The sequence below is a fragment of the Panthera uncia genome (genome assembly GCF_023721935.1).
Source record: "Panthera uncia isolate 11264 chromosome A1 unlocalized genomic scaffold, Puncia_PCG_1.0 HiC_scaffold_17, whole genome shotgun sequence".
Taxonomy (NCBI): domain Eukaryota; kingdom Metazoa; phylum Chordata; class Mammalia; order Carnivora; family Felidae; genus Panthera; species Panthera uncia.
The window spans coordinates 111,420,543-111,445,753 of NW_026057577.1; the positions used below are offsets into that span (position 1 = coordinate 111,420,543).

Here is a 25,211-nt window from a genome sequence, read left to right on the forward strand (position 1 = left end):
CACATCTAGCAAGCGCACAGTACAGAGGAAGCTTTGATCATGTCTGATGTTTTCTGATCTTCCCTTCTACTTTATTTGTAACCGTCTGGTACCTGTATTTCATTGTAGGTATTGCCTCACACACATTTTGGGAGTAGGCAATGAAAAACAATAAAGAAATCTGGTTCATAGTTCTTTCCCCGTATTTCCTCCCAATGATCCCCGTATTCTAGTTAGAAAACCCAATCAGAAGCAGCTGGAGAGGGTGGATTTTTATTTCTTCTTAAAAAAAATAAATAAAATGAATACACGGGCTGGAATTTCCTTCCCTTCTCTCATTCTCCCCCTTAAAAAGAAGCAAACACTGTGAGAATCCTTAAGATAGAGAGGCAGAGAGCGGGCCACCTGGACCCACGCCGGAAGGAGAAGCAGCTTGACACACGAGGGGACAGAGCGAGGCTTGGCGGGGGAGCGCAGCCTGCCCGACCGTGGCCGCTAGCGGGGGTGATCTATCGTCGGCGGGGATGGACCTTCCGGGATCTCCCCAGAGCCCTCACAGCTCAGTCTTCACCTTGTGCATCAGATCCTTCTGGTCAATCTTGTCTAGGTCCTGGTACCAGCGGTTGTAGGCCAGCAGGGCCACGTTCTTGGCAGCCACGGCCATCACCTCCACGGAGCTGGCCGCCCACTCCAGGGCATTGAGGTGGAAGAGCTGGTCGTGGAGGGCGAAGCGCGGGAGGCCGGTGTGGGAGCCGTACAGGGGGTGGGCCTGCCACTCGGCCGTCTGCACCGAGTAATAGGAGCGGAAGAGGGTCTTCAGCTGGGACCGGAGGAGGGGTTTGGGGGACTGCACTCGCCAAACGGCTGCCTCCTGCGGCTGCTTCCGCCGGAAGTTGGCCGAGATGTTGACGGGACAGATGTTGTCCAGGGCACAGAAGAAGTTGGGGAAATCCGTGGTGAGGATGCTGGCAAAGGGGAAAAGCTTAGGGTCGGGGAAACCAAAGTAGGAAGAGTTGAGGTAGCCATGGACCAAGGAGACGACGGTGGGCTGGAAAGGGCCCTGGACGGCATCAATGGGCGGGTCGAAGCCTTTGAAGCTGATGGTGCTGCTGCTGTTGTCCAGGTGCAGGGGGGTGGCGATGACCACTATGTCATAGAAGTCAGAGCCATTGCCCACCTCGTTCTCATACTCTACGTAGTACAAGGGTTTCCCTTCTGGAAGGAGAGAGAATAGAGCACAAAAGTCGATTTATTTCTCGGTTTCTACCCACTGATCTCCCCCTGGGGCCTAGTGCTGAGGGGATGAGACTCCCGTGCACCTGGGCTGTCCAGATGGTGGGTCCTGGGCTTTCCATGCCGGTGTGGCTGCAGGGTGAGCACTGGACTGGGAGTCAGGAGACCTGAGCTTTGGCTCTAGCTCTGCTGTGGACTAGCTGGAGGAACCTGGGCAAGGCTGTGGCTCGAAGTCCTCCGTGGTCAAACGAACTGGGCTAGATGAAGGCAAGTCTCAGCTTTCTGGCTCTGACATCTGACTCAGGACGACAGTGCCCTCTGGCGTCACTCGGCAGTGCCAGGGCTTTCCACGGGTTTGTTGGAACCACTCCCCCGCAGATCAAAGACCAGGGCTTAGGGGCAGAGTGGTGGAGGTGAGCACGGGTCTAGGAATGGAGTGGCCACACCCCGTGCTCTGCTCACTCACCTGTCTGTTGCAGGGTCACAGTGGTCACTGTGGCATGGATCACATTGGCCTTGGTGAGCTTCAGCAGACCGGAACAAACCAGCTTGTTGCCTCCCTCCACAGACCACAGGCTGCCCTGGGCCCCAGCGAGCGACATGGCTCCTAGGCAAAGCGGGGGAGGGCGGCCAGTGGGTTCTCAGAACCACTGGGCTGTGTGGCTGGAGAGTCCAGCACCATCCTGCCCGCCGAGCCCTCCCTCTCAGGCCCGACTTCCCCAACACGGACAATGAGAGGCAACACACACCCACAAATACAACAAACTTTACAATGCTATGAAGTCAAAATATGCTCAGGACAAGAGCCAGCTATAAAAGACCACAGATTGTAAAATTCTGTTTACACAGATCGCCCAGAAGGGGCAAATCCACAGAAACGCAGAGTGGATTTGTGGTTGCCCAGGGTTAGACGGCAGGGGGTTACTGGAGAAGTGATGGCCACGGTTATGGGATTTTCTGGAGGCCACGAGAATATTCCAAAATTGACTGGGATGATGGCTACACCACTCAAAACCATTGAATTGTTCACTTTAAATAGGTGGATTGGGGGCACCCGGCTGGTTCAGTCGGTGACTGAACTCTTGATCTCGGGGTTGTGAGTTCGAGCCCCACGTGGGGTGTAGCGATTACTTAAAAATAAAACCTTAAAAAAAAAATAAAGGGGTGAATTGTGTGGTATATGAATTGTATCTAGAAGGATACACACAAGTACTGGAAGAGGGAGCAGGACAGCCTCGCTGAGGGGACACTTGGCAGGACCTGAAGGCTGGGAGGGAGGTAACCATGCCAACAGCCAGAGGAACAGCAGCCGGGACGTGGGAGGTACTTGCTAAATACAAACCTTTTCATTCATTTAGCCAACAAAAATGGGCTGAGTGCCTCCAATGGTCCAGGCCCTTTTCTAAGTGTTTGGGATACCCAGTAAACAAAGGAGACAGAGCTTCCCGCCCCTGGGAAGCCTACCTCCTAATGGGGAGAGATGAAAGGAGTAGATTAAATAGGCGGCTAGAAGCTGATGGCCACAGGGTAGGGGGACTGGCCCTGCTGCGGGCAGGAGTGGGGTGGCAGGGTAGCTTCCATGAAAAGGAACGTCTGCACAAAGACGTGGTGGGGAGCAAGAGTTTACCAGAGAAGAATGTTCCAGGTGGAGGGAGGGCCACCCAAAAGCCCCAAGACAGGGGTGTGTCTGGAACGCTGGAGGCATGAAAAGGAAGCCGGAGTGGTTGGAGCAGGGATGAATGAGCAGGTAGGTGGTGGGGCCCAGGCCAGGCGGTGCTTTGAAGGCCACTGGAAGGGCTCTGGGTTTTACTTGAAGGCAAGCGGGAGCCCTTAACAGAGTTTTACCCATAGGCCTGACATGATGTGTCTTTTGTTTTAAAAGGATCCTGCAGCTGATGTATCGAGAAGAGCCTGCAGGGGGAAGGGGGCAGGAGGGCAGGGAGAGGGACCTGGCGGGAGACCTGTAGTAATCCAGGTCAGGGAGGAAATGGCGGTGGGAAGCAGCCAGACCCTGGATATATGCGGAAGGCAAAGCAGATGAGATTTCTTGACATACTATGTGGTGGATATGAGAGAAAGAACGAGTCAAGGTTTTGGCTGGAGCCACACAGAGGAGCTACTACCAACCAAGCTGGGAAGACCGCAGGGGAGGCGGGCTTGAGGGGAAGGGTCAGGCGTTCAGGTCTGGCCACACTGAGTGCCCGCCAGGCCTCCCAGTGGAGGCACCTGGTGAATGTGCAGTCCTGGAGGGAGGTCTGGGCTGGAGGTCATGCTCGGGAGCCAGCGGGTGGAAGCGTGAGTGGTCGAGAAGAGGACCATGAACCTGAACCTTCCATGTCAGCAGCCTAGGAGGAGGGATGGACCCAGCCTGCGCAGGGCACGTCGTGCACATGCCCCCTGGCCCCAGTAACGAGCTGGGGAGAGGAGACGCGCTGACGGAGGAATACCCGGGGGCTCCGAGGCCCCAGTGGGGCAGTTCCTGAAACTCAGTGGTCGAAACACACTGGACCTTAGATCTCAGCTTTCCTTTCATCATCTGAGAAGTGGGGTGAACACTATCTCCTGCCAGCCTGGAGGACTGATGGCCAGAATCAAATAGGGTTGAGGCAATAAGGTGCTTAGGCAACCAGGCCTGGTAAAAGTGAGGTTATTACGGGGAGCCCAGCCCCTTCCGGGCGCTGTGGGCCCGGGGAAGGGCAGGAGGCAGGCAGAGGGCCAGAGGCTCACCGGCAAAGGCAGGCATCGCCGCGGACTGGCCGTAGCTGGCCCGCAGGACTGCAGAGACGACGTCGTCGATGAAGCGCTGAGTGACGCCCACCTGGAGCAGGGACTCGGCCACGGAGCGCTGGGTCATGTTGACGAAGGCAGACTCGCCCAGCGAGTAGAGCAGCTCCTCCACGCCTGAGAAGGCGTAACCATGGGCCTGGTACTTATAGATCCTGGAAGACACGCATTGGAGCCCTTGTGCCGAAAGGCCTTCTGGCTGACCGCCCACTGCTGGCTCACTGCACCCGAGAGCCCCAGCAGGGACCTGCCCTTCCTCTCTGTGTAGGGGGGAGAGAAGGCTGATTACTCGGCCCGTTTGCTGACTCTGAGGGTCCTTTCCCAGCCACAGTGACAGTGCAGAGGGTGGGGCGGATACCCTGGAATCCCACTAGACCTGGCTTCACATCACGGCTCTGCTAAATGACGACTCCGGCACCCCTGTGAGGGCACAGCCCATTTCTCACTTGGGGGGCGACTGCCGGGCAGTGTGGGCCACAGCCCGCCCCCACAGACGCTGCCCCGTCTGCAGTGGCTTTGGCTCTGCGCTGGCTTCTGGGGCCACACTGGACCCGATGGCGCCTGTCTCACGCCAACGTGCTCTGTGCTAGCCCAGACTGGCCTCCTGTCCGGCTCCATCCAACAGGCTCTCACGTAGCCCCGAGCTCCCGTCTCGTCCCTCCACATCTCCCCCCCTCCCGGTCTCAGGGACTAGCGGTTGCTGGGACTCATCTGCTGGTACTGGTCCTCGAAACGCTGCCTCTGCCTGGGCTGCTTTGTAACTGTGTTGACTCTGATCGTCAATGGGACGTCCAGACAGAGTTCCTCTCCCGCGAAAGAAAAAACTCAGCGTTGTCAGTTTGGGTAAAATTGACGGGGGAGAGAAACAGAAGAAATAAGAGGGGTAAGGACATAACCTTTGGGGGACACCTGGAAAATATAAGAAGTGCCATGAAGGGCGTAGCTGAGGAGGTGGGGAAAGTGGAGGAGGCCAGGGGGCCACCTTGAATGACCACATCTGGGCGAGGAGGCGGGGAGGACATACAGGGGAGAGCTGGGGTGCCAACTGCCAAGTGGGTGAACTGTGGGAAGTGGACAGAGTGACACTGGACCACTTGTCCTCATTATCTGAAGGGGCCGGGGAGGAGACTGGGACCCAGGGAGGAGGGAAGTGGTGAAAAAAGGGAGGCTGTTCTAGATGGGGAAACTGGGGGACAGCAGGGCTTGTAAGTGGGTGGCCCACAGGCTGCGTGAGGCCTATACATGCTTCATTTCGCTTATTTATAAGATGAATTGGTTGCATGTATTGAAAAACCAGATTTCACACATAACTCTGGGTTTCTAGCTTCTTCCAAAAAACTGGAAGATCTCGCCACATGAGGTCAGCATTGCCACGTGGCCACAGCTGGCTGCCCCCTTCGGTGGGGCCTTGCTCCTCAGGGCACCTGCTCCCTCCTCTTCTCTGCCCCCTCTCTATTGCACTCATTCACATCCCTGGTGCGCCCCCTGCAGGTGGCTGTATTTGCAACCCAGGCTCTTAGTTCATCATCAGTTCAGCGGAGGGAAGGGACACCAGAGACCCATCCCTGCACTGTGCGGGGCTCTCACACGCGCGCAAGGAAGTCCCTTTTCCTTCTCGACAATTTACAGTCCAGCTGGGTCCCTCCCCGTCTCTCTTCCTCCCTCCCTCCAGAAGGCCTTGCCTGCAGCCTGCCCTGCCGTACCTCATGAACTTCTCCATGACCTCCTCCACCCACATCTGCAGCCTCAGGAAGCTGATGCCGTAGTGCCACCAGAGGCGGAAGAGGTTCAGCAGGTACCAGTCCGTCTCTTCCAGCACGAAGTGCTCCCCGCTGAAGATGGCGCTCCTGCCCACCACCTCTCGCCGGTGCCTCAGCCCTGAGGGAGACAGGGAGGAGCCCCTCAGGTCCCTCTCACGGGGCCCCCAAGGAGATCTAGCGGTGCCTGAAGCAAAACGCAGGGTCCTCCTGAAGGATGCAAATTGACGGGTTCCATTAAAGGGAATATGAACGCTACAGTTTGTTCATCTCTGCTGCTCATTTAAAACAGTGAACGAGGGGGGCCTGGGTGGCTCAGTCGGTTAAGCGTCCGACTTCGGCTCAGGTCACGATCTCACGGTCCGTGAGTTCGAGCCCCCGTCTGAGTGCTGACAGCTCAGAGCCTGGAGCCCGCTTCGGATTCTGTGTCTCCCTCTCTCTCTGCCCCTCCCCCGTTTGTGCTCTGTCTCTCTCTGTCTCAAAAATAAATAAACATTAAAAAATAAATAAATAAAACAGTAAATGAATGCACTGGGCTGGCTAGTCAATAAAGACGTGACAATGTAAATAATATGCCAGTTCAGTTTTGTTTTTTTTTTTTCCCACAGGGATCCACTCAGTCATGAGGGAGGGAAATTCAGATGTCATCCCGGAATGTCCAGGGGCTGGACAGCTGCAGGGCTTGCTCTCGGACGGTGGCCTTGGACACCAAGACCGCCCGGAAGGACTCACGGTTCTTTGCAAGCTTCCACATGCTACAGCTCACAGAGCCCTGAGACCTAAGCATCTCACTTTATCCTCTCTCAGCCTGGGAAGAGGCAGAACAGGTGACAGCATCCCAGTTAAAGATGCAGAAACCGAGGCTTAGAGGTTATAGACCTGCCCCAAGCCGCAGGTTTTTGTACATTTCCCTCCTACTCCTGTCCCCGAGCCACTAAGTTCCCCCATCCCAAGGGCAACATTCCTTCAGCATCCTTCCAGAGATATTTTCTGCAAACGCTCATACGTGTATATATCTAGGGGGTTCTTCCTCCTCCCACCCCCACCCTCCACACACTGCTCTGCACCATCCTGACGTACTGTGTCTTGTAGATTGTTCTATACTTGGGCATAAAGGACTTCCTCAATCTGCCTGCTGAACAGTCTGCTGGCTACTTAATATTTACTCTCAGACCCCAGTGGGTGGGCACGTGGGATATTTTCAGCCTTTTGCTGCTACAAACAACACTGTAATGAATAACCCTGTGTGCATGCCATTTAGCACATCTTCAAGTATACCTGCAGGATCCCTTCTGAGAAGCCGAGTTTGTGCGTCCAACAGTGTATGTCTTTGTGGCTTTGCTACATGCTGCTGGGGTTGAATCCAGCTCTCTTACTCATTAGCTGCGGGGCCCCAGCCAAGGTGTAGACACCCTCTGAGCCTCCGTTTCCTCAGGAGATACAACCCCCGTCTTGCAGGAGGGAGGACTGGAAGTGAGGTAATGCCTACACACCGCCTAGAAGGATGTTGGGTACCTGGCAAGCACACAGCATGTGGAAGCCATTAAGATTATGGCTATTGAGAGGCAGCAAATTGAAAGGGAAGGAAACTGGCCCGGGAGTCCAACCTGTGCTCTAATCCGGGCTCTGCAACTAACTCACTGCGTAACCTCAGGCAAGTGCCTTCCCCTCCCTGGTCTCAGCTGCTCCATCTGTAAAATGAGGAGACTGGGCTACGTGACCTTCCGGCCTTGACCTTTGGGGCAATCTGGAAAGAGCCCAAAGGCTGCCGCCAGCCTCGGGCGCTGTGTGCTGGAGCCCCGGGACGGTGCACTCACCCAGCTGCTTGACGAAGTCCTGCATGTGCAGGCTCAGGGAGTGGAAGGAGGCGGCCCCGCTCTCATAGTGCTGCTTGTTGACTGAGATGGTGGCCAGGCGGCCGCCCACGGTCCCCTTCTCGAACACGTCGATCTGCACCCGGGGGCCGAAGTGCTGCTGGAGGAAATGGGCCACGGCAGAGCCCCCGATCCCGGCCCCCACCACGGCTGTCAGCAGGCCCAGGAGACAGACGAGGGGAGAGACAGAGAGCAAGGCCGTGAGGATACAGGTGCCACCCTCGCGGCCTCCTGGGTGGTGGCTCCCAGGCCCTTGCGTTTCATCGGCTTATGCCATCTCAAAAAGGAAATCTGCAGGCTAGTGTTCAGTAAAGCTATCAAAAAAGAGCAAAGGACAACCTGAAAACTGTCACCTAGTAACCCTCCTTTTGTCATGAAAGGGACACCTTGGCAGCACAAAGAGCAGGAAAGAAATCTCAAAATTCTGGAGGATCATTTAAAGAGAATACATTTAATCTTACACAAACTCGTTATATTGTCCCCGTTTTTATTTCACTATGAATTGGTGAAAACTTGGTCACTGACAGTGTTTGGAAACTCAACCCAGGGGTCGGCAAACTACAGCCCATGGGCCAAATCCAGGCCCACGCCTGTTTTTGCAAATAAAGTTTTATCAGAACACAGCCACACTCTCTGTAGCGGGTCTATGGCTGCTTTCATGCTATGGTGGCAGGCCTAAACTATTTATTCTCTGGCCCTTTCCTGAAGACGTCAGCCAACGACTGGTCTAATGCAACCTACCACCTGGCACTTAAATCTCTTTTACATCTGTGTTTGCCAAGACTGGAATACACCCTGTGACGGGTTGCTCACTACCATGCCGGGCACTGTATACCGGTCTGGAGTCTTGCTCCAAAGTTTCGGCTCTGGGGTCTTTCTGGATCTTATCGTGTGCTGTCTTTCCTATGCCTCCTGCCTTCCTGCTATTTCTAAACTTGGTTCATATGCCATGAGTGTTCTCATCCGAGTCACTGATAAAAACGTTTCACTGGCAACGTGGGCTCTGAGGTGCTCCTAGGAACCACGGTCCAGGCAGATCCTAATCTCGATGCTAATACTGAATAGCACGGTGCAAAGCCAGCAGAGCAGCTGTGAGGCTATGGCACTGGATAGCCACACTACCCACACTGTTTGCCCACCACGTATCTGAGACACAGGTTCCCTCTCATCTGACAGTTGTGGAACTCAGTCCAAAAAGAAAGTGAGACAAATCTGGTGTGATCTGTCCTCACTAGACCCGTGTTGGACCCATGACGGACCACCAGCTCCTGTCAAGAAGGCAAAACTACAGGGTTCTTTATGATCTGGCCTCCACGGCCTTACTCCCCGCCCCACTGCCCAACACTCCACCTTCTTGTCTGCCTTGACTTGCCTGTCTCACACTTGTGCCTTTGCCTGTGCTGCTCAGGAATGCTGTCACCTTTCACCTCGCTGCTTCTGTGGCCCCCGCCTGTAATTGTAGCTTGGCTTGCCGGGCTCACCGCAGACAAGTCAGGTGTCACTCCCACATATCCCTGCAGCACGCGTTCCTACCCTGGGGCTCGCCCTTACACACTATCCTCCACTCTCCTCGTTTAAGGACCGGGCGCGGCTCACTATGCCCCCAGATCCTGGCAGGCGGTAAAGCTAAGGATTTGCTGCATCTTGAAAAAAACAAACCATTTCCTCCTTTCCAGTGTTGACAAAGCCATTTTCAAGAATGCCCTTAACCTTTACAAAGCGGTGTGCTCCCTTCCCCTCCATTTGCGACGGAGTCCCAGATTACCCATTTTTCAGAGGAACTACTCTCACGAGGCCTGGAAGCCGCCCATAGGGCTATAGGGAAGCAGAAGAGCTCACCCCATCGAGAACCAGCTCATCCGACCCCCACAACCTGACGCCCACTCTCTAGTCCATGATAAGATGTGCTGGGGCACAAGCGAATCAAGCAAGACTTTTGTCCTCCTGAGCTCATGCAGGGAGTGGGCAGACAGACTCATGGACAATGAGCTAGGACAACGTGTGACCAAGTGAAGCAACAGGGTTCCAGGGAATCCTGAAGAGGAAGCAGTGAATTCTGCCTGAGGATATGGAGACCAGGCTCCACAGGGGAAATAACATTTGGACAGTCGTTTGCCAGGCAGCAGAAACACTCTCCACAGCGACATGGGCATGTGGAACTGGGGGGGGGGGGGGGGGGGGCGGGGGGTGAGGTGTTTAAAAGGTCCAAAGCCACACTGAGGTATTCAGATTTGACCTCCCAGCAGTCCGAGGGTGAAGCCCTCCTCACAGGAAGTTTCCTCATTCTCGTGTGTAGAGTCCAAATCACCAAGGGCGAAGTCAAGCTTTTGTCAGACAGCTAAGGACAGTCAAAAAAGCTATGGGGCATCTTGGCATTGCCCAGCATCCTGCCCTGGGTGACCTCTGGGACCAGGTGGGCAGGGCCAGCTGGAAAGACTCAGCGAACTCTGCTGCCCACTTTTGAGAGATGGGGGAGGGCCCCGCACCTCCAGAGACGGCCTGCCTGACTTCCCCATCTTTCGAAGCCTGGCTCAAAATCCACCTCTAGCTCTCAGGATTTCTCTCTCCCCAGAAAGCCCTAAACTCTCAGTCCTGGCAGGCTTGTCTGTCTTACCTCTTCATGGCCTGAGCTGTGGTTTTGTAATCCAAAGGAGCTTTAGCCCTGTCCTGGCCCAGTAAGTCTGTGGTGCTCCCGCGGGACATGCTTCCCTGCCAACAAGGGTACAGAGAGGGCAGCTTCGTGGAGTAGGGCTCTGTCCCCACCCCCCACCCCACCCCTCCCCAGAAGCCTAGCATCTCTGCCCGTGGGAATTTTATATGTGAGGGAGCTTGAACATCTTTGGGAGTCATGTAGAGTTAAAGTGACAACTGTGACGAGAAATAAACTGCAAACAAATAGGGAACTCGAGCCAGTGATATGCACGATGGGAGTATTTAGCATGGTGCCCCGATGTCCGCGATTTATTTTGAAATGCATCAAGATGTAGGACCCGTTAACGGGTGGGTGATAATTAGGTAATGATGCAAGTATGGTAGCAGTTTGCTACTGGCAGAATCTTGGTGGCGAGCACAGAGATGATCACTGTATATCCAGTTATTTCAACTTTGCCCATGTTCGAAATTTTTCAAAATGAAACATTGTAATAAAAACCAAGATGACTGCTGTTAAAAGTTCTTCCCTGTCGTCCAACAAATCTATCTCCACTAGATCTACCACGGGCTCGGTCTCCTAGTCTCCCTGAGGTTTTGGCTTAGATGTTACTCCTAGGAAGCCTCCAGAGGCCTCCCAGAGGCCTGAAGGGGTGGGTGGAAATGCTCTCCCTATCAGGGTACCTTCTCGGCCTTACCACCGACTTCCCTGTATTGCGCCGTCTCTCCTCCAGACAGGAGCTACGGAGCACTGTGCCTGCTACACTGACGGCCCTCAATAAGCCTTCATTCATGAATGACATCACCCAGACCGAGTCCTCTCTGTCATCCATCGGGGCACCTGGCAAAGAGCCAGGTCCACCGTAGATGCTTAATGTCCGTGGACCTTCTGGTGAGATCTGTGGCCAGTCCTGCCCCGAGCCTCTTTTCCAGCCCCAGGCAGGCGTCGCCACATGCCCACGCCACCCGGGATCAGCACCTTGCCCGCCGGTCCCCTTCCTCGCCCACTCTCAGTCCCTCGCCTCTTCCCCAGCCAGCTCCTCTCCGGAAGACCCCTCCCTCGCCCAGTTTCCCTCCCCTTCCCCCACCCGGCAGCTCCCTGCTGCGATCCCTTTTCCCTCGCAGCCCTCCCCCGCGCAGCCCCCCACCCTGTCCTTCCCGCACCGATTTTGCTGGGCCGGGCATCTCCGCCTGTGGCGGCGGCGGCCAGGAGCGCGGCCAGCGCGGCGAGGAGCCGGGCAGCGCGGGCCATGGCGGGCGGCGATCCGGGCTGCACGCCGGAGTTCGGTCGCTCGCGGGTTGGCGCTGGGCTCGCCGCCCCGCCCCGGCGCCCCACTGGCTGTTCCGCCTTCAGCCCGCCGGTCACAGCCTCTCATTGGGCGAGCGGTCGTCTTTCTCCAGCAAGAGGCCCTCATTAGCTGTATCCCTCTCGGGCAGGCTCTGTCATTAGCAGCTTCCCCGTCCCGCCTCCTCGATGCGGCTTCCTCATTGGCTGGCTCGTCCTGCCCACGCGCAGGTGTGCGCGCTTCGACCGTACAGCATCAGGACCAGGGCCCCACTGCGGGGGACCCTGACGGGAGGGAGACCCGAAGCTCTGACCGCCTCGGTTCAAGCCCAGCCGCTGCGAGTTACTAGCTCTCTAACGTGCCTTCTCTGTGTCTCATTCGGTTTCCCTGCTCTGCCTTTCTAAGTGGTTGTGACAATCACGTGAGATAAGGGACGTGATCCCGCTCGGCAGTGTCTGCAAGTGCAGCAAATTGCTGACCAGGCGTGCAGCCATGGTGGCCAGGCGCTACCCGCTGCATGCGTGGAAACGAGCCAGATGCTTTCGAGACTGCTGTTACCGACGCGTATTTGCAGTTTCTACATACAGTTTGTATCTCTGCCTTCTACTTAAACAAAGGCGTGGGGGCGCCTGGGTGGTTCGTTCTGTTGAGCGACCGACTTCAGCTCAAGTCATGATCTCCTGGCTCCTGAGTTAAGACCCCTGTTGGGCCCAGTGCAGACAGCTCAGAGCCTGGAATCTGCTTTGGATTCTGTGAAACCACCCCTGTTAATACTCTGTCTCTGTCTCTCTCTCAAAAAAAGAAATATTTTAAAAATTTAAAAAAAAAAAAAGGGAAAGATTTCATCCAGTCTCTTCTCAGGGGGAGGAAAGGTAGTAATAAGGAAGGATAAGCTCCCATTTTCACCCTCTAAGAAAACAAGAGCAGCACAGCGTGGTTAGTACTTTTCACCGTGAAGGGCAGATTCCTCTAGCAGAAAATAAAGTTGGGAATGAGTTTCATGACAAATAAGGAAAACCCATATTTATCCAGTCAGATTATGGCTAAAAGAAGAAACTGAAAGGATTCAGAGAATAGTAAAAGAGCATATGGCTGGGATTCTAAGTCGGCTTTGTGAGTCTCAACAAGGCCAAACTGGATTACTAGTCAAGTGGTAGATGAACAAACATGCGTTTCTCATAATCTTAAAAAAAAAAAATCTTTTTGGCAATGCTATTTCAGAAAGGAAAACTTTTTTTTAAGTTAATTGATTTCTGAGAGAGCGAGCGAGCGTGATCGAGGGAGGTGCAGAGGGAGACAGAATCCCAAGCAGCGATGCAGTGCTTGAATTCACGGAACGGTGAGATCATGACCTGAGCTGAAACCAAGTTGGATGCTTAACCTACTGAGCCCCCCAGGTGTCCCCCCTGCCCAATGCAAAACTTTTTAAGTTCATTCCCAGTGACTCAAGATATTCCCTTAAATTTTTTAACAGCATTCATCAATCACTCTGTGACAAAGTTCTCTTATGTGCTGACTTAATCTGATTCTTGTAGTTTTTGATAGGTGTGAGAAGTGAGATGATTCATTTTCAGAAATACCAAATAAAAGCTGTGCTATCTAGTTAACGATAGGTTTACAACCTATCGTAAACATGCATGACCCCCCCCCACCTCGCCCCCCAACCAACAAACCCTTAGACACTTCACTTCCTCGTTCTTCTTCCTCTCTCTTTTTTGTGGGCTTATTTTCACAGGCTTTGCCATGAGCATGTGCAGAAGAACTGAAATCTTTTCATCACCTCAAAGAATGTACATTTGTTCCAGTCAGACTACTTGTTGCCTTACATGGGCATAAGCCACTTCCGGTAAGGCTGTAGTGCCCAGCCAATGAGGAACCAGGGGAGGGACTTGCAGGCTAGGAGATAAATTGCCTGCTGTAACCGCCCCGAGTGTGCCTCTCCCTCAGACACCCGCTCATGCAGGAACGTTCATTAAAGCCTCGCTTCACTGTGCTCCGAGGCTCTGTGTCCCCGCTTTGATTGGGGCAGCGGGCTTATTTCTCACAGTAGGGTAAATTTTATTAACTTTAAATTTCAACTTTTTTTTTTTTCCAAAAAAAGTTCTCACATATTTATTACTGAACCAATCTATTGGTGCAGAAGCATAGGAACAGAGAAAAATCATTTTCCAAATAAAACATGTCTATTGTTCAGGTAGTAGAGAAGTTTACAGTGATAGGATATGAGCAAATGACGTTCATGCAGCATAAGTATGTATGCCATCTCACGTGGGATTTTTTTAGAGACCCAGTGTGGTTCTTTAATGTCTCCTCTTGGAGTTGTGTATTTTATTACCAGTTTTCATCCAAATCCACTAGAGAATGGAAGATTCTGCTGTTGTTCCTTAGCCAGGAATCACTTGATACTGAAAGTCTCGTGAGAAGACATGGTGAGAACAGTCAATCGCACACACACTGCGATGTGGACAAAAGGAGAAAGGAGCTAAAATTCAACACTTAAAAAAATTTTTTTTTCTTAATGTTTACTTGTTTTTGAGAGACAGAGTAGGAGTGGGGGAGGGGTAGAGAGCCAGAGACACAGAATCCGAAGCAGGCTCCAGGCTCCCAGCTGTCAGCACAGAGCCTGACATGGGGCTGGAACCCACAAGCCATGAGAACATGACCTGAGCTTAAGTGGGATCCCTAACTGAGCCACCCAGGTACCGCTAAAATTCAACTTCTTGACTCTACTTTGCTTTTAATTTTAAGGTCTTTGTGAACTCTAGAAACTTCAGCTGTGTTTTCTCCTATTAGGAAGTTCTTTCCATCCTACAACAAACCCATTGATAATGGGTGAGCACACCGAAGTTGTGGGACAAGTTCAAAAGAGCTGTAAAAGCAAGGAGGGAGAATTCTGGTGGCCGAGGTGCAAAACTAGTGAGGCTGGAAGTGAAGCTGGGAGACTCTATCAATTACCTATTACTGCATAACAAACTGCCCCAAAACTTAGTGGCTAAAAGTAACAATCACTTACTTTGGCCATAAATCTGCGCTTGGGCAGGACTCCAATCAGCTCATCTCTGTTCCATGTGGTATCAGATGGAGCTGCTCCACTAGGGGCTGGAGGATCCACTTTCAAAATGGCTCCCCAAGAGGCCTGGCAAGACGGTGCTGGCTATCGGCTGAAAGCTCAGCTAGGGCCCGTTCCACTTCACAAGCCCTTCAGTTTGCTCTTAAGTTGATGGCTGAGCTCTAAGAGTGAAGGGCCACTCAGTGAGGCCAGGTATGTGGAAACCAGTTGAGCAGATGTATGGACAAAGCCAGGTAGAGCTTGGCAAGAACTCGTGGAAGCTGAAAGTCAGAATGAGGCCACATGTTAGTAATTTGGTCGGGAGGATCAGAAGCCTAGCAAGTGAAGTGGCTGAAGCAGATAATACAATTAGAACCAAGAAACAAGCATAAGAAAATAAGGCAATGACAGAGAGGAAGGCAGAAGCAGGAGTCCAGATCTAAGAAATACGGAGAAATCAGAATGAAGCAAGGCAAGGAGGCAGGGAAACAGGTAAGACTTCAACCCCAAGGCAGGGTGTGTGATGCCTGCATCTCACTGCATGCATATAGCTGGGCTGCTGTGAGATCTCAAGGAACCTCGACGGTGCATCACCAAGATGGGTCTACAATCAATGCAGTGGCCATAATGTCAACATTTAGACAGACAAACACACTAAACACATGATCTGCGGTTACATCAACTCAGGTTTTATTGAAGTTGCTTCTGAATATCCCTATTTAATTTGCTTTAGTGTTCAAGACCCTTTCTTCACTTATCAAATCCTTCGCCATGAAAGAGCACCAATTAATTTATCAGTATCAAACTGATTCCCTTATGGCTGTGAAGAAAATCTGTAAAAGATCTGTAGACTGTTAGACTGTATGTACTAAAACACCAAGATCCCCTCTTCAAGTGAGCCAAAGCTTCCTTACACAACTGCAGGCCTACAATGTCTTTTCGCTTTCCCATCAAGATGAAAATAATAAGAGCACTGACACAATTTTCTTGCTCCTTCAGTCTGAAAGTGTGGATTTATGTTAAAAAAAAACAACAACAGAAAAAAATGAAGCTGGCAGGAAAATAAGTCACTGTGATTGATTAAACTACAATTTTTTATAGAAAAGCATCACTTAACCAGCCTTCCCTTTTCCTTAGACTTTAGGGCAGCTATAAAAACAGAGGCAAAACCACATATATAATAAAAAGTAATAAAAATAAATATTTAAGGGCCTACTGTAGTAGACAGTTTACACATTTCATCCAATCCTCACAGTACTGCGAGAGAATTGTAATCATTGTACAAACGAGGAAGCAGGCTCTGGAGGGTGAGGTGACTGGGGCCCAAGGTGACACAGACTGGGCTGGGATTTACATTCAAGTCAATGCCTACAGAGTCCCTGCTCTCTTATGCTGTTCTGGCTCCCAAAAGCCCAACTTTTTGAGATTCTTACTGTTATAGCCCCATCTTCTAAATTTACACTTTTAAGTCTGCGTAACTACTAACAAAAAAATCTAAAATTCTCCTCAATCTACTTGCTAAAACGGGAGGTTGCAAGGAATATTAGAAAACTCTTGAAGTACTTGGAACATTCCATACCTAAAATTATGGTGATTCTAAATCACTGATAAATGACAGCTCGTAACTCATGAAAACCTAGGTAATTGTCATCGGCTCCTTTTCTTGTCACCGTCGGTCAATCTCAAAGGAATGAAGGCAAAAAAATCCAGTTCTTATTGTGAACTCTGATGCTCATTAAGTTTATAGTACATACTTAGTGGAAAGCAGAAAGCGGTTCTGGTTTTAAAAATCTTATACCAGTCTTTTGTTTGCTTCTTAAAAGCATGTACTTGTTTTTTTGTTTTTTTTTTTTAAGTGTCTAATTCTGGTGGAGATGGCAGGGCCCATTGGGGGATGGTTTTATTGATACGTGTGGAGTGTGCTAGAACCATCTATGATGTCTAAGAGGATAACTTTTACCACTCCACGGGATGGGGTCCTAAAGTTCTAGAAATGGATTTACTTTATGGGTAACTGACGTAAAAACCTGAACCCATGCAATCTGGACCTCCAACGACATTTGCTTGCTGGGGACACACTTGCACGTTCATTACAGAACTGTTGCAGCTTAAATGATTATAGTTAGTATCTAGTTATTCCTTATTCAAGTCCTCACAGAAATTCAGTTTACTGGTTTTAGACATTTTTGAGTCCAGTTCTTAAAAGATGTCTTCATTCTTAAGAAGCTGAAAGGGTGAGATGAGATCATCATTAAGGCCTCTTCTAACATCACAAATCCATAACTAACCTCCTTTCTAAAGTCTGATTCATAGGTCATTCATTCACTTATTTACTGACCAAATCTTTTACAGAGCACCAGGTATAAGACTAGAAAAAACAACCAACCAAACAAAACCACACAGTCTCACTAACTCCAGCTAGATATTAATACATGTGACATAAGACAAACAAAAACTAGAAAACAAAGTTTATCAGTGTGAGAGAGGTAGTGATTTGTGAGTACCAAAAAAAAAAAAAAAAAAAAAAAAAAAATCAGCATAACTAAATGAAATGAGAAATTGTAGGAACCTATTTTTGTCCTGACCACCTCCCTGCATAATCTAATAAAGGATGATAAAGCAAATTTGACGAAGTGGAAGATTTAAGGGCTAGTGGAGAGAAAAGCTGTAGGTAAATTACTTATATAGACCAACTTGGATCATTGGCTATGGGTGCTGCTTCAGTTACCCTGAAATGATTATATACCCAGGGAGGCTGAAAATCTGAAGGTAACTCAGCAAAGACAGCACAACGTTTCTTGGTCATACTTGCTTGAAAGGGACCTCGTATCTTGAATTTCTTGATACTCCTTGCCTTCCAAGTCTTGCCTTGCCCTTAATTAGCCCTTGTAAACGGGAACTGGAAAGGGACAATGAGTGTGAATATGGCCCACCTGGTGGGGACTACAAGGACAAAAGGTGGCTAAAAGAAAAATAACAAGGGGAAGTCCTAAAAAAAAAAAAATCTATGTGTATAAAAATCAACCCAAACGATCTAAATTCATGTAACTCTATGAAGCTTTAGCATCTAAGTACCCAGACGTTGAATCAATCCCTACCATCTCCTTTTCCCACGAAATAACAGATCCTATATAATTCCTGTTACAGAGACCATTAGAAAGAAACATTTAGCTGAAAATACATAAACATATCCTCGTTTCCATCTTTTAAAAAGATTTTCAATTGATAGTCATCAGAGTACCAATTTTAAAATAATTTCCTTAAACAGATTTGGACAAAGGCCACAGGATCACTTGTCACATTGTTCAAATGCCCAATGGCAAGACTTCTGATGAGACCACATAGGTCACATTAAATCCGTAGAGTATTTTAGAAATAAAGCCAATATGACTAAATCCAAAACAGATCACATGAAGTACCTCATGTACAATACAAACCTAGTTTAATAAATAAAGGAAACACAGGTGACTGTACTCTGGGAGAACATCCAGTTCCTCACGGTCCTTTCATAGTCTTCTCTGAGACTCCACGGCCACTTCCACCTGGGCAAGTCTAATGGTGCGGCCATGAAGCTTGTAGCCATCTTGCCTTACTAATGCCACGGTGCCGGGCTGTACCCCAACGCCAGCGGGCACGTGACAGACGAGTTCATGCTCATGAGGGTCGTATTTGTCACCGATGGGTGTCATCTTCTCTAGGCCATGTTTGGCAAACACACTTTTCAGCTTTGCTTCTAAAAGTGATAACCCTCGGAAGATCTTCTCCAGAGTGAGCTTCTGGTCCCCCGGCTCTGTTTCTTCAGAAATGTACTCTGTAGTCTTCTCCAAAATGTCTGCCACCTCTACCAAGTCCTTACAGAAACTCTGAATTCCTAGAGAAACCACACACTTTTATTGTTTGTGAGGAAATCACTTTGCTTTTGGGGGTGGGGTATGGGGAAGGCCCACATAAGGGCTAGCCTACTGGGCACCCCAGAAGTAGGAAGATTGCCACACAGGACTCAGGGATCAACAATTACCACCTGAACCCAACTGACAAACCAGTGTTTCTCTGGGAAGGCATATGACCGGGAAGCCTACCAGGAAATGGGGAAGATGGTTAGAATCTAAGACCTAGGTAAGACTACACACGGGAAGATCAGAAATCTGTCTTTTAAAAACCTGGTCAATGCTTCTTGTATTTTTGTTGCTATTTACCTTTAATATTGAGTTATGTACATTTTGAAAATTCTCACGTCTCAATTTTGCTAAGGCATGCATTCTCAATAGGGATAAGACATGAGTATGGGCAGGGGGCAATAATACAAAAATTATTTGATAAGACCATGCTAAGGGAGATTCAAGAATGGTTGAGAATTGGCTAAATAGGAGCAGGGAAGTAAGATACTCCGTAGGTGAGGTGAGTCTTCAACTGCCTGCTACGAAGTTACGTATACTTGCTGGAGATGGGCCATGAAACTTGCTTAACCTTTTCAGTCACAAAAACTGTTCTGAAACTAAACTCAGTTGTTGAGAAATCTCATTATTCCCAATGCCGCATCTTGATTTTTCTTACAGAAATGATAAGGAATGTCATCATTACAGGTATCTATCATAACGCAAAGTAATGGTAAGGGTGAAAGACTCCGTTCTGGTTTTAATCCAGGGGCAGTTTTAAGGCCATGTGTCATAACAGATAGCCAGTTTAACTGTACTCAGAGATAAAAAGGAAGCTCAGCCACAGGGAAGCAATAAAAGAGATGACAGAGAAGAGATTCCCCAGACTTACTGCCTAGATTCTAGAAGAATAACTGACAGAGGTAAGGATTCTATCTTTAACTTCTGGGTGACAGAGATTCACTATAGTATCTTGAGCAAAACAAGTATAAAATGATTCAAATTAGTCTAATAATAACATACAAAATGGATCTGGGGTGCTGGGGGCATGACAGATGGGCAGGAAGAGAAGATACAAGAAATAGGAGAGCCAAGTGAAGGAATCAGCTGGTGTGACCTGGTCTGGAGTAGGAGGAGGTGAAGGAGAGGAAAAGGGTAAAACCAGGAGGCATTTCCAGGGAACCAGACTTGGTGTGATCAGAGTACCACAAGATACCTCCCTCACCTCCATCAGGGATGGCAGCCGTAAATATTAATGGCTATTAATGAAATCAGTTGAAAAGGTAGAAGAGATTAGCCGAAGGCTTGAAAAGTATGCCGATTAGATCAGAACACCAATGAGAAAAGAATGTCTCATAAAGATCAACCAGGGGTATCCAAAGCATGCCCTATTAAAAGAAGACATACACTCTAATAGAATTTTGAAAGCTCTATGCTTCTGGGCTGACTGTACATTAACATGGTACAAAGAACCCCAACTCCTGTTCAATCAAGTTGTAAGCATTTGGGGAAATAGAAGCCCAGGTTCTCTTGTTTATATAGTGTGGGGTCCAAACTCCGATTCTATTCTCATTATTGTTACTTCAAAAGGAAGTTGGTGTCTGCATCATTTCTTGCGGGTGGGGGAGAATCTTTATGATCTGTTTAAGAGAAGGTGAGTTATTGAGACAAAGCAATCCCTGGAAGGAGTCATCATGCTGTGTTCCATACTAAAAGCTTTCTACTGTGTTTCTACCTCCAGACTTCCTGAGCAATCTTCAATTTTTCTAATATTCCTGGCCACTAGGAGGAAATGATCCAGGCAAATGACTTATGTGGCAGGCATACTGCTAGACACATTTTGCGCCATAAGTTAATAGATTACCAAACTATTTTATGGTTTAGCTAAATATTTGCTTGTTCCTAGGAACCTTATCAAGTCTTGAGGAAACTGATGGAAGTCCGTTCCAAACTCATCACAGCCTGACTTCTGGTAAGACAACTTACCCTGCACCCCTCAAGCAGGCAAGAAGTCTTCCCCAGGTACCACAGTTGGTTTATTTGCTACAGAAATTCCTTATAGCTCAAAGTCAGCAAACTTTTCCTATTAAGGGCCATATATAAATATTTTAGGCTTTGTGGGACAAGATGGAAAAAACCCAAGGATCTTATGTAGGTGATCATTTAACTAAAGAGACAATAAATTCCCCCAATTTTTAACAATGAAATTCAGAACTATATTTATTGACTAACAGGTCGCAGGCTTGGCCTAGGCTGTAGTTTGCTAAGCCCTGTCCCGACAGTTGGAAATAAGACACTAAAACGTGGATGAAATTATCAGTGATACAATCTGGGGGTCAGTCCTTAGCTAATACTCAAAGCCTTGAAACGTGATGTCCATAGCACTGAATGAGAAGCAGAAGGCTATGCCAAAGCACTAGGGTTTGAATAGGGGAATGAATGGACAGGACAGGAATGAAGCGAATCCTATGCACAAACAGCAGATAAATGAAGAGTACAGGAGGTAATGTGATACAGGGGAATGAATAATAGACTGGGGGTCAGGAGACAATGGACTCATGCCTCTATCTGTCACCAATTAATTTTTTTCAGCTCACCTATAAGAGAAGATTGTACTAGAAAGAACCCAAGGGCCCGTCAAGCACCTTTATTCTATGTGCAGTGAAAGTACAATGGTCTGTATGAAATTGTGAGACTGTCAAGTAATCACAGATTTGCCCTCTACTAACACTTTCACGAACATATCTGGAACAAGATGTTGTGTGTTCAGAGAAATACTTCTGAAAGACTTTATTTTTTATATTTTTTAAATGTGCAGCCTTCATATGGATATATTTTTAAGATTTTATTTTTAAATAATATCTGTACCCAATGTGGGGCTCGAATTTACAACCCCAAAATTAAAAGCTGCATGCTACACTGACTGAGCCAGCCAGGTGCCTCTGACTTAAGAAAAAAAAAATTTTTTTAATGTTTGTTTATTTTTGAGAGACAGACAGAGCAGGAGTGGGGGAGGGGCAGAGACAGAAGGAGACACAGAATCCGAAGCAGGCTCCAGGCTCTGAGCTGTCAGCACAGAGCCCGATGTGAGGCTCGAACCCACAAACAGTGAGATTATGACCTGAGATCATGACCTGAGCTGAAGTCAGATGCTTAACTGACTGAGTCACCCAGGAGCCCCAAGAAAGACTTTAAATTGGACCAAAAAACCTTTTTCAGTCATCAATGAAAAAACAGATGTAATCTAGCATAACTTCCAGAGTTAATCTGCTTCCATATGTCTTTGAGTTATTTTATAACTTAGTAAGTTGTAAATACTAATGGTAAGGCAAATGGTTATTGCCCATAGTAGTGAAAACTGGTGGAGATACAGTTGATTACTGCTCTATGGATCTAGAGTGATTTTGCTTCTATCAAGAAAATTTTAATATGCCTGATTACTCATACATCTTGCTCTTTGGATTCTCCTCTGAACATCTTAATGATTCACTTCTTCATTAACGAGTTAAACCGAATTGAATGTAGAAGGCCCAGGATGTTACCCGTAGGTGCTTGAAAAATAAAATAACAAAGGTTTTGGTCAAAACAAAAGCAAGCATTATTGTAGCAAATGGTTCACATGGCAACATTCCCAATAAACATTCCAGAAAGCATATGGCAAGGGTGCAAGAGCAGGGTAGGGACTGGTTTAGGATGCAGCTGTGTTTTTTACTATGTTCAGTTTGCAAAACTGCTAGTAAGCATCCTTAAACTAAAAAGGCATTTGAATTTTTATCGTGAATAAATCTCTCACCAAATATCTTGGCATCTTCTACACATCTCTGGGTTCGCCGCCTTATGTTTTCACCATCAGCTACAGCCCTCTGGTATCTCATCTGAACACCAAAAGCAAAGTGAAAATGATCAGAAAACATGCTTGCTGGTGGAAAAGAGTGTTTTTGCTACCTTTGCAACCTTCACCCTTGTGACGGATTTTTATTAAAAAAATGAGGAACTGTAGGAATCTTAGATCAACTACTCCAAATCCCCAGCCAAGGCAGGAAGCTACTCTCTTGTGTTTGTGTTTATTTCTTTATTTTGAGAGAGAGACAGAGAGACAGAATCCTAAGCAGGCTCCGTGCTATCAGTGTAGAGCCTGACTCGGGGCTCAACCCCACGAACCGTGAGATCATGACCCGAGCCAAAATAAGTCAGGCACTCAACCAACTGAGGCAACCAGGCGCCCCAGGAACCTACTCTTTATAGCAGCGCTGACAGACTGTCATTTAGCCTCCTATTCTGAACACTTGCTTTTCAAGCTCATTATCTTGAGAGAAAGCTTCCCTTTTCACACTCAGCCAATACTGCCACCCTCTTTCATTCATTGAACTGAACTCTAGGACAACGGTATGTTTAGCTCCTTTAATCTCTTCCTCTTTCATTCTTACAATCTTTGATTCCTTTAATTGCTCTCCTAAGACCTGCTTTCCTACCTCCTCACTATTCTGGGTGGTCTTGCTTTGGAACTACTCTAATTATCACCCTCAAAGTGTGTTTGTCAACCCAGTACCGGGAGAGTATACCAGATGCAGTCTGATCGGCAGAGTAAAATGATAAGCGACGTCATTCATTCAACAAACATCTATTGAGTTTTACTACACGCCAGGCACTGTACCTCCTCTGAAGCTACCACAACATTAGGTATCTACGTACTGTGACACAACAGGTTTTTAAATGACTATAGACTATTTTCCCTAACATACCTAGCAAGAGGGTGGAGGTGGGGTGAGAGGTAAAGAGCCAATCAGAGGAAATTTAATTGAAAACACTGACATGAAAACTTTATGCAGATATTAAACCAGAGAGAGGATGTGAAGAACAGATAAAATCTACTCACTGTTAAGTCCTGGACTTCTTTCTCCAGTTTCACAGCTTTAAGCTTTAAGGCTCGTTCTGCAAGAGAGGGCCCAAGGTCATCGGGAGGGTCCTCAGAACTGCAGTCCTCTCCAGCAGTTCTCTGGGTGGCAGTGCTGAAAGGATGCAGCCATCCCCTAAAGGGGGAGGGAGGTGGCACATGATGAAAAAATGCTATCACAAAAAGCCAAAGTGCCCTCAGTCAGTCCCTCTGCGATCGCTTATAAAGGGCTAACTAAGGGACACCTGGGTGGCTCAGTTGGTTAAGCATCTGACTTTGGCTCAGGTCATGATCTCATGGTTTGTGGGTTCGAGCCCTGCATCAGGCTCTGTGCTGTCAGCTTGGAGCCTGGAGCCTGCTTTGGATTCTGTGTCTCCCTCTCTCTGCCTCTCTGCCCCCCCCCCCCATTCGGTCTCTCTCTCAAAAATAAAGAAACATTAAAATAAATAAATAAAGGGCTTACTAAGTCGGGTTTTATTTTCATCTCACAGAGTGTGAGAGAAATAGTATTATCACCTCAACTGTATCAATGAGAAAACTGACGCTCAGAGAGGCTTATGACTTGCTTAAGATCACACAGCTAGTATTCAGCTGAACCACGGTACGGAACACAAGGCAGCAGAAATAGCCAGAAGTGGGGACACAAAACTCAGCAAGAGAAAACCAAGTTCTAATACCCAGAACCAGCAGGGCAATACCAGAAGCAGGAATTCAAAACACAAAGCCATACATTTCTGATTCAATCCTTCATTTCACAAATGGGGAAAATTAAGCCTAGTAAAGGGACTGTGTCAAACTGGAGTCAGGCCTAGAATTCTAAAGCTTTCTTGACCACAAGTGCTTAAGTAAGGCTTTTATGGAAGAAAACCTGTGTTAGGGGAAATTCTGAGTTGGGAACCCACTTCTCTGTAAAATCATGTCAATTAAATACTTATAAAACACTACACATTCCAGCGGGTGCACTAAAAACAGGTGAATAAAACAGATCTTTGTATTCAATCATGTTTGTAATCTGGAATTTGGTACAGCTCAAATGTCTGACATACAGTTGTTTACAAAGAAAGACATTTAGAGCAGGGGCTACTTTATAAATCTTGGATTGTAGCAGTTCTGCCTCCTCCTTCAAGGAAGTTTCCATTACACCTCCTGGATGCTCATAATTTGACTTGAAGTAAAATCATCAATAAAATTCAACCCATGAGCACAGAGGTCTTTAAAACAAACAGTTTACGTATATAAACTGGCATATAATGAAGGGCAGTCACTGGGGTGACATCCACGCAAAGATTTAAAGGGGGAAAAGGAGTTTGCGTCAAGAAAGGGAGAGGGAACATTCAGTATAAAGCTATGGGCAAGATGACTTTTATGTTCCAGACTTTCCTTCCAGGCCAGGACTGGGCTCTGCTATTACAATCTGGTGTCAGATTATATATGGTTTCTCCATTTTTGGTTCAGAAAATATGATCACCATAGATCTGGGGCAAATCACACAGGGTGAAATACCTCCTTTCTCCTAACCCCCTAACAAACCTACATTTATCCAACTGAAATTAGGTCAAAATACTCCCAGGGCCAGTTTAAAGAGAAAATGGCCAAAAAAAAAAAAAAAAAAAAAAAAAACAGAGAAAAAAGAGAGAGAGAGAGAGAGAGAATATGGCCAAAGCCCAAGTCTGAAGAGGAGAGTTGAGGCTGATCCCCTCAATTCCTCCTGCTTCAGAAATGGAGGGGAAATTTTATCAGAAGGAAACTTTCTGCTTCTGGTCAGTACCTACATCACAAACTGCCAAAAAGACTTAAAAAAAAAAAAAAAAAAAAAAAAAAAAAAAAAAAA

At 48.2% G+C, this 25,211-nt stretch overlaps 2 protein-coding genes across 4 annotated transcripts in view; both read right to left on the reverse strand.

Annotated features, from left to right (window-relative positions):
* Positions 1-237: 237 nt before the first annotated feature.
* Positions 238-11,598, reverse strand: PCYOX1L (prenylcysteine oxidase 1 like). The gene is made up of 6 exons (XM_049648046.1): positions 11,441-11,598; positions 7,571-7,777; positions 5,700-5,874; positions 3,940-4,151; positions 1,679-1,819; positions 238-1,194 (listed from the first exon to the last, which is right to left on the reverse strand). The coding sequence occupies exons 1-6, from the start codon at positions 11,526-11,528 to the stop codon at positions 533-535; spliced, it is 1,485 nt and encodes a 494-aa protein (XP_049504003.1). The 5' UTR covers positions 11,529-11,598; the 3' UTR covers positions 238-532.
* Positions 11,599-13,657: 2,059 nt separating this feature from the next.
* Positions 13,658-25,211, reverse strand: part of GRPEL2 (GrpE like 2, mitochondrial) — a 12,902-nt gene continuing 1,348 nt past the window's right edge. Inside the window, exons 2-6 of one of the 3 annotated variants that reach the window (XR_007461457.1) lie at positions 23,363-23,516; positions 22,280-22,361; positions 18,049-18,482; positions 14,576-14,892; positions 13,668-14,016 (exon numbers count right to left, since the gene is read on the reverse strand). Coding sequence is in view for 1 of the 3 variants with exons in the window: in XM_049648052.1 (XP_049504009.1) it covers positions 18,118-18,482; positions 22,280-22,361; positions 23,363-23,516 (601 nt within the window). In the remaining 2 variants the exon portion in view is untranslated. Of the gene's footprint in view, positions 14,893-18,036; positions 18,483-22,279; positions 22,362-23,362; positions 23,517-25,211 lie in introns of those variants that run through there. The other 2 variants (XR_007461456.1, XM_049648052.1) reach the window with 2 other exon arrangements.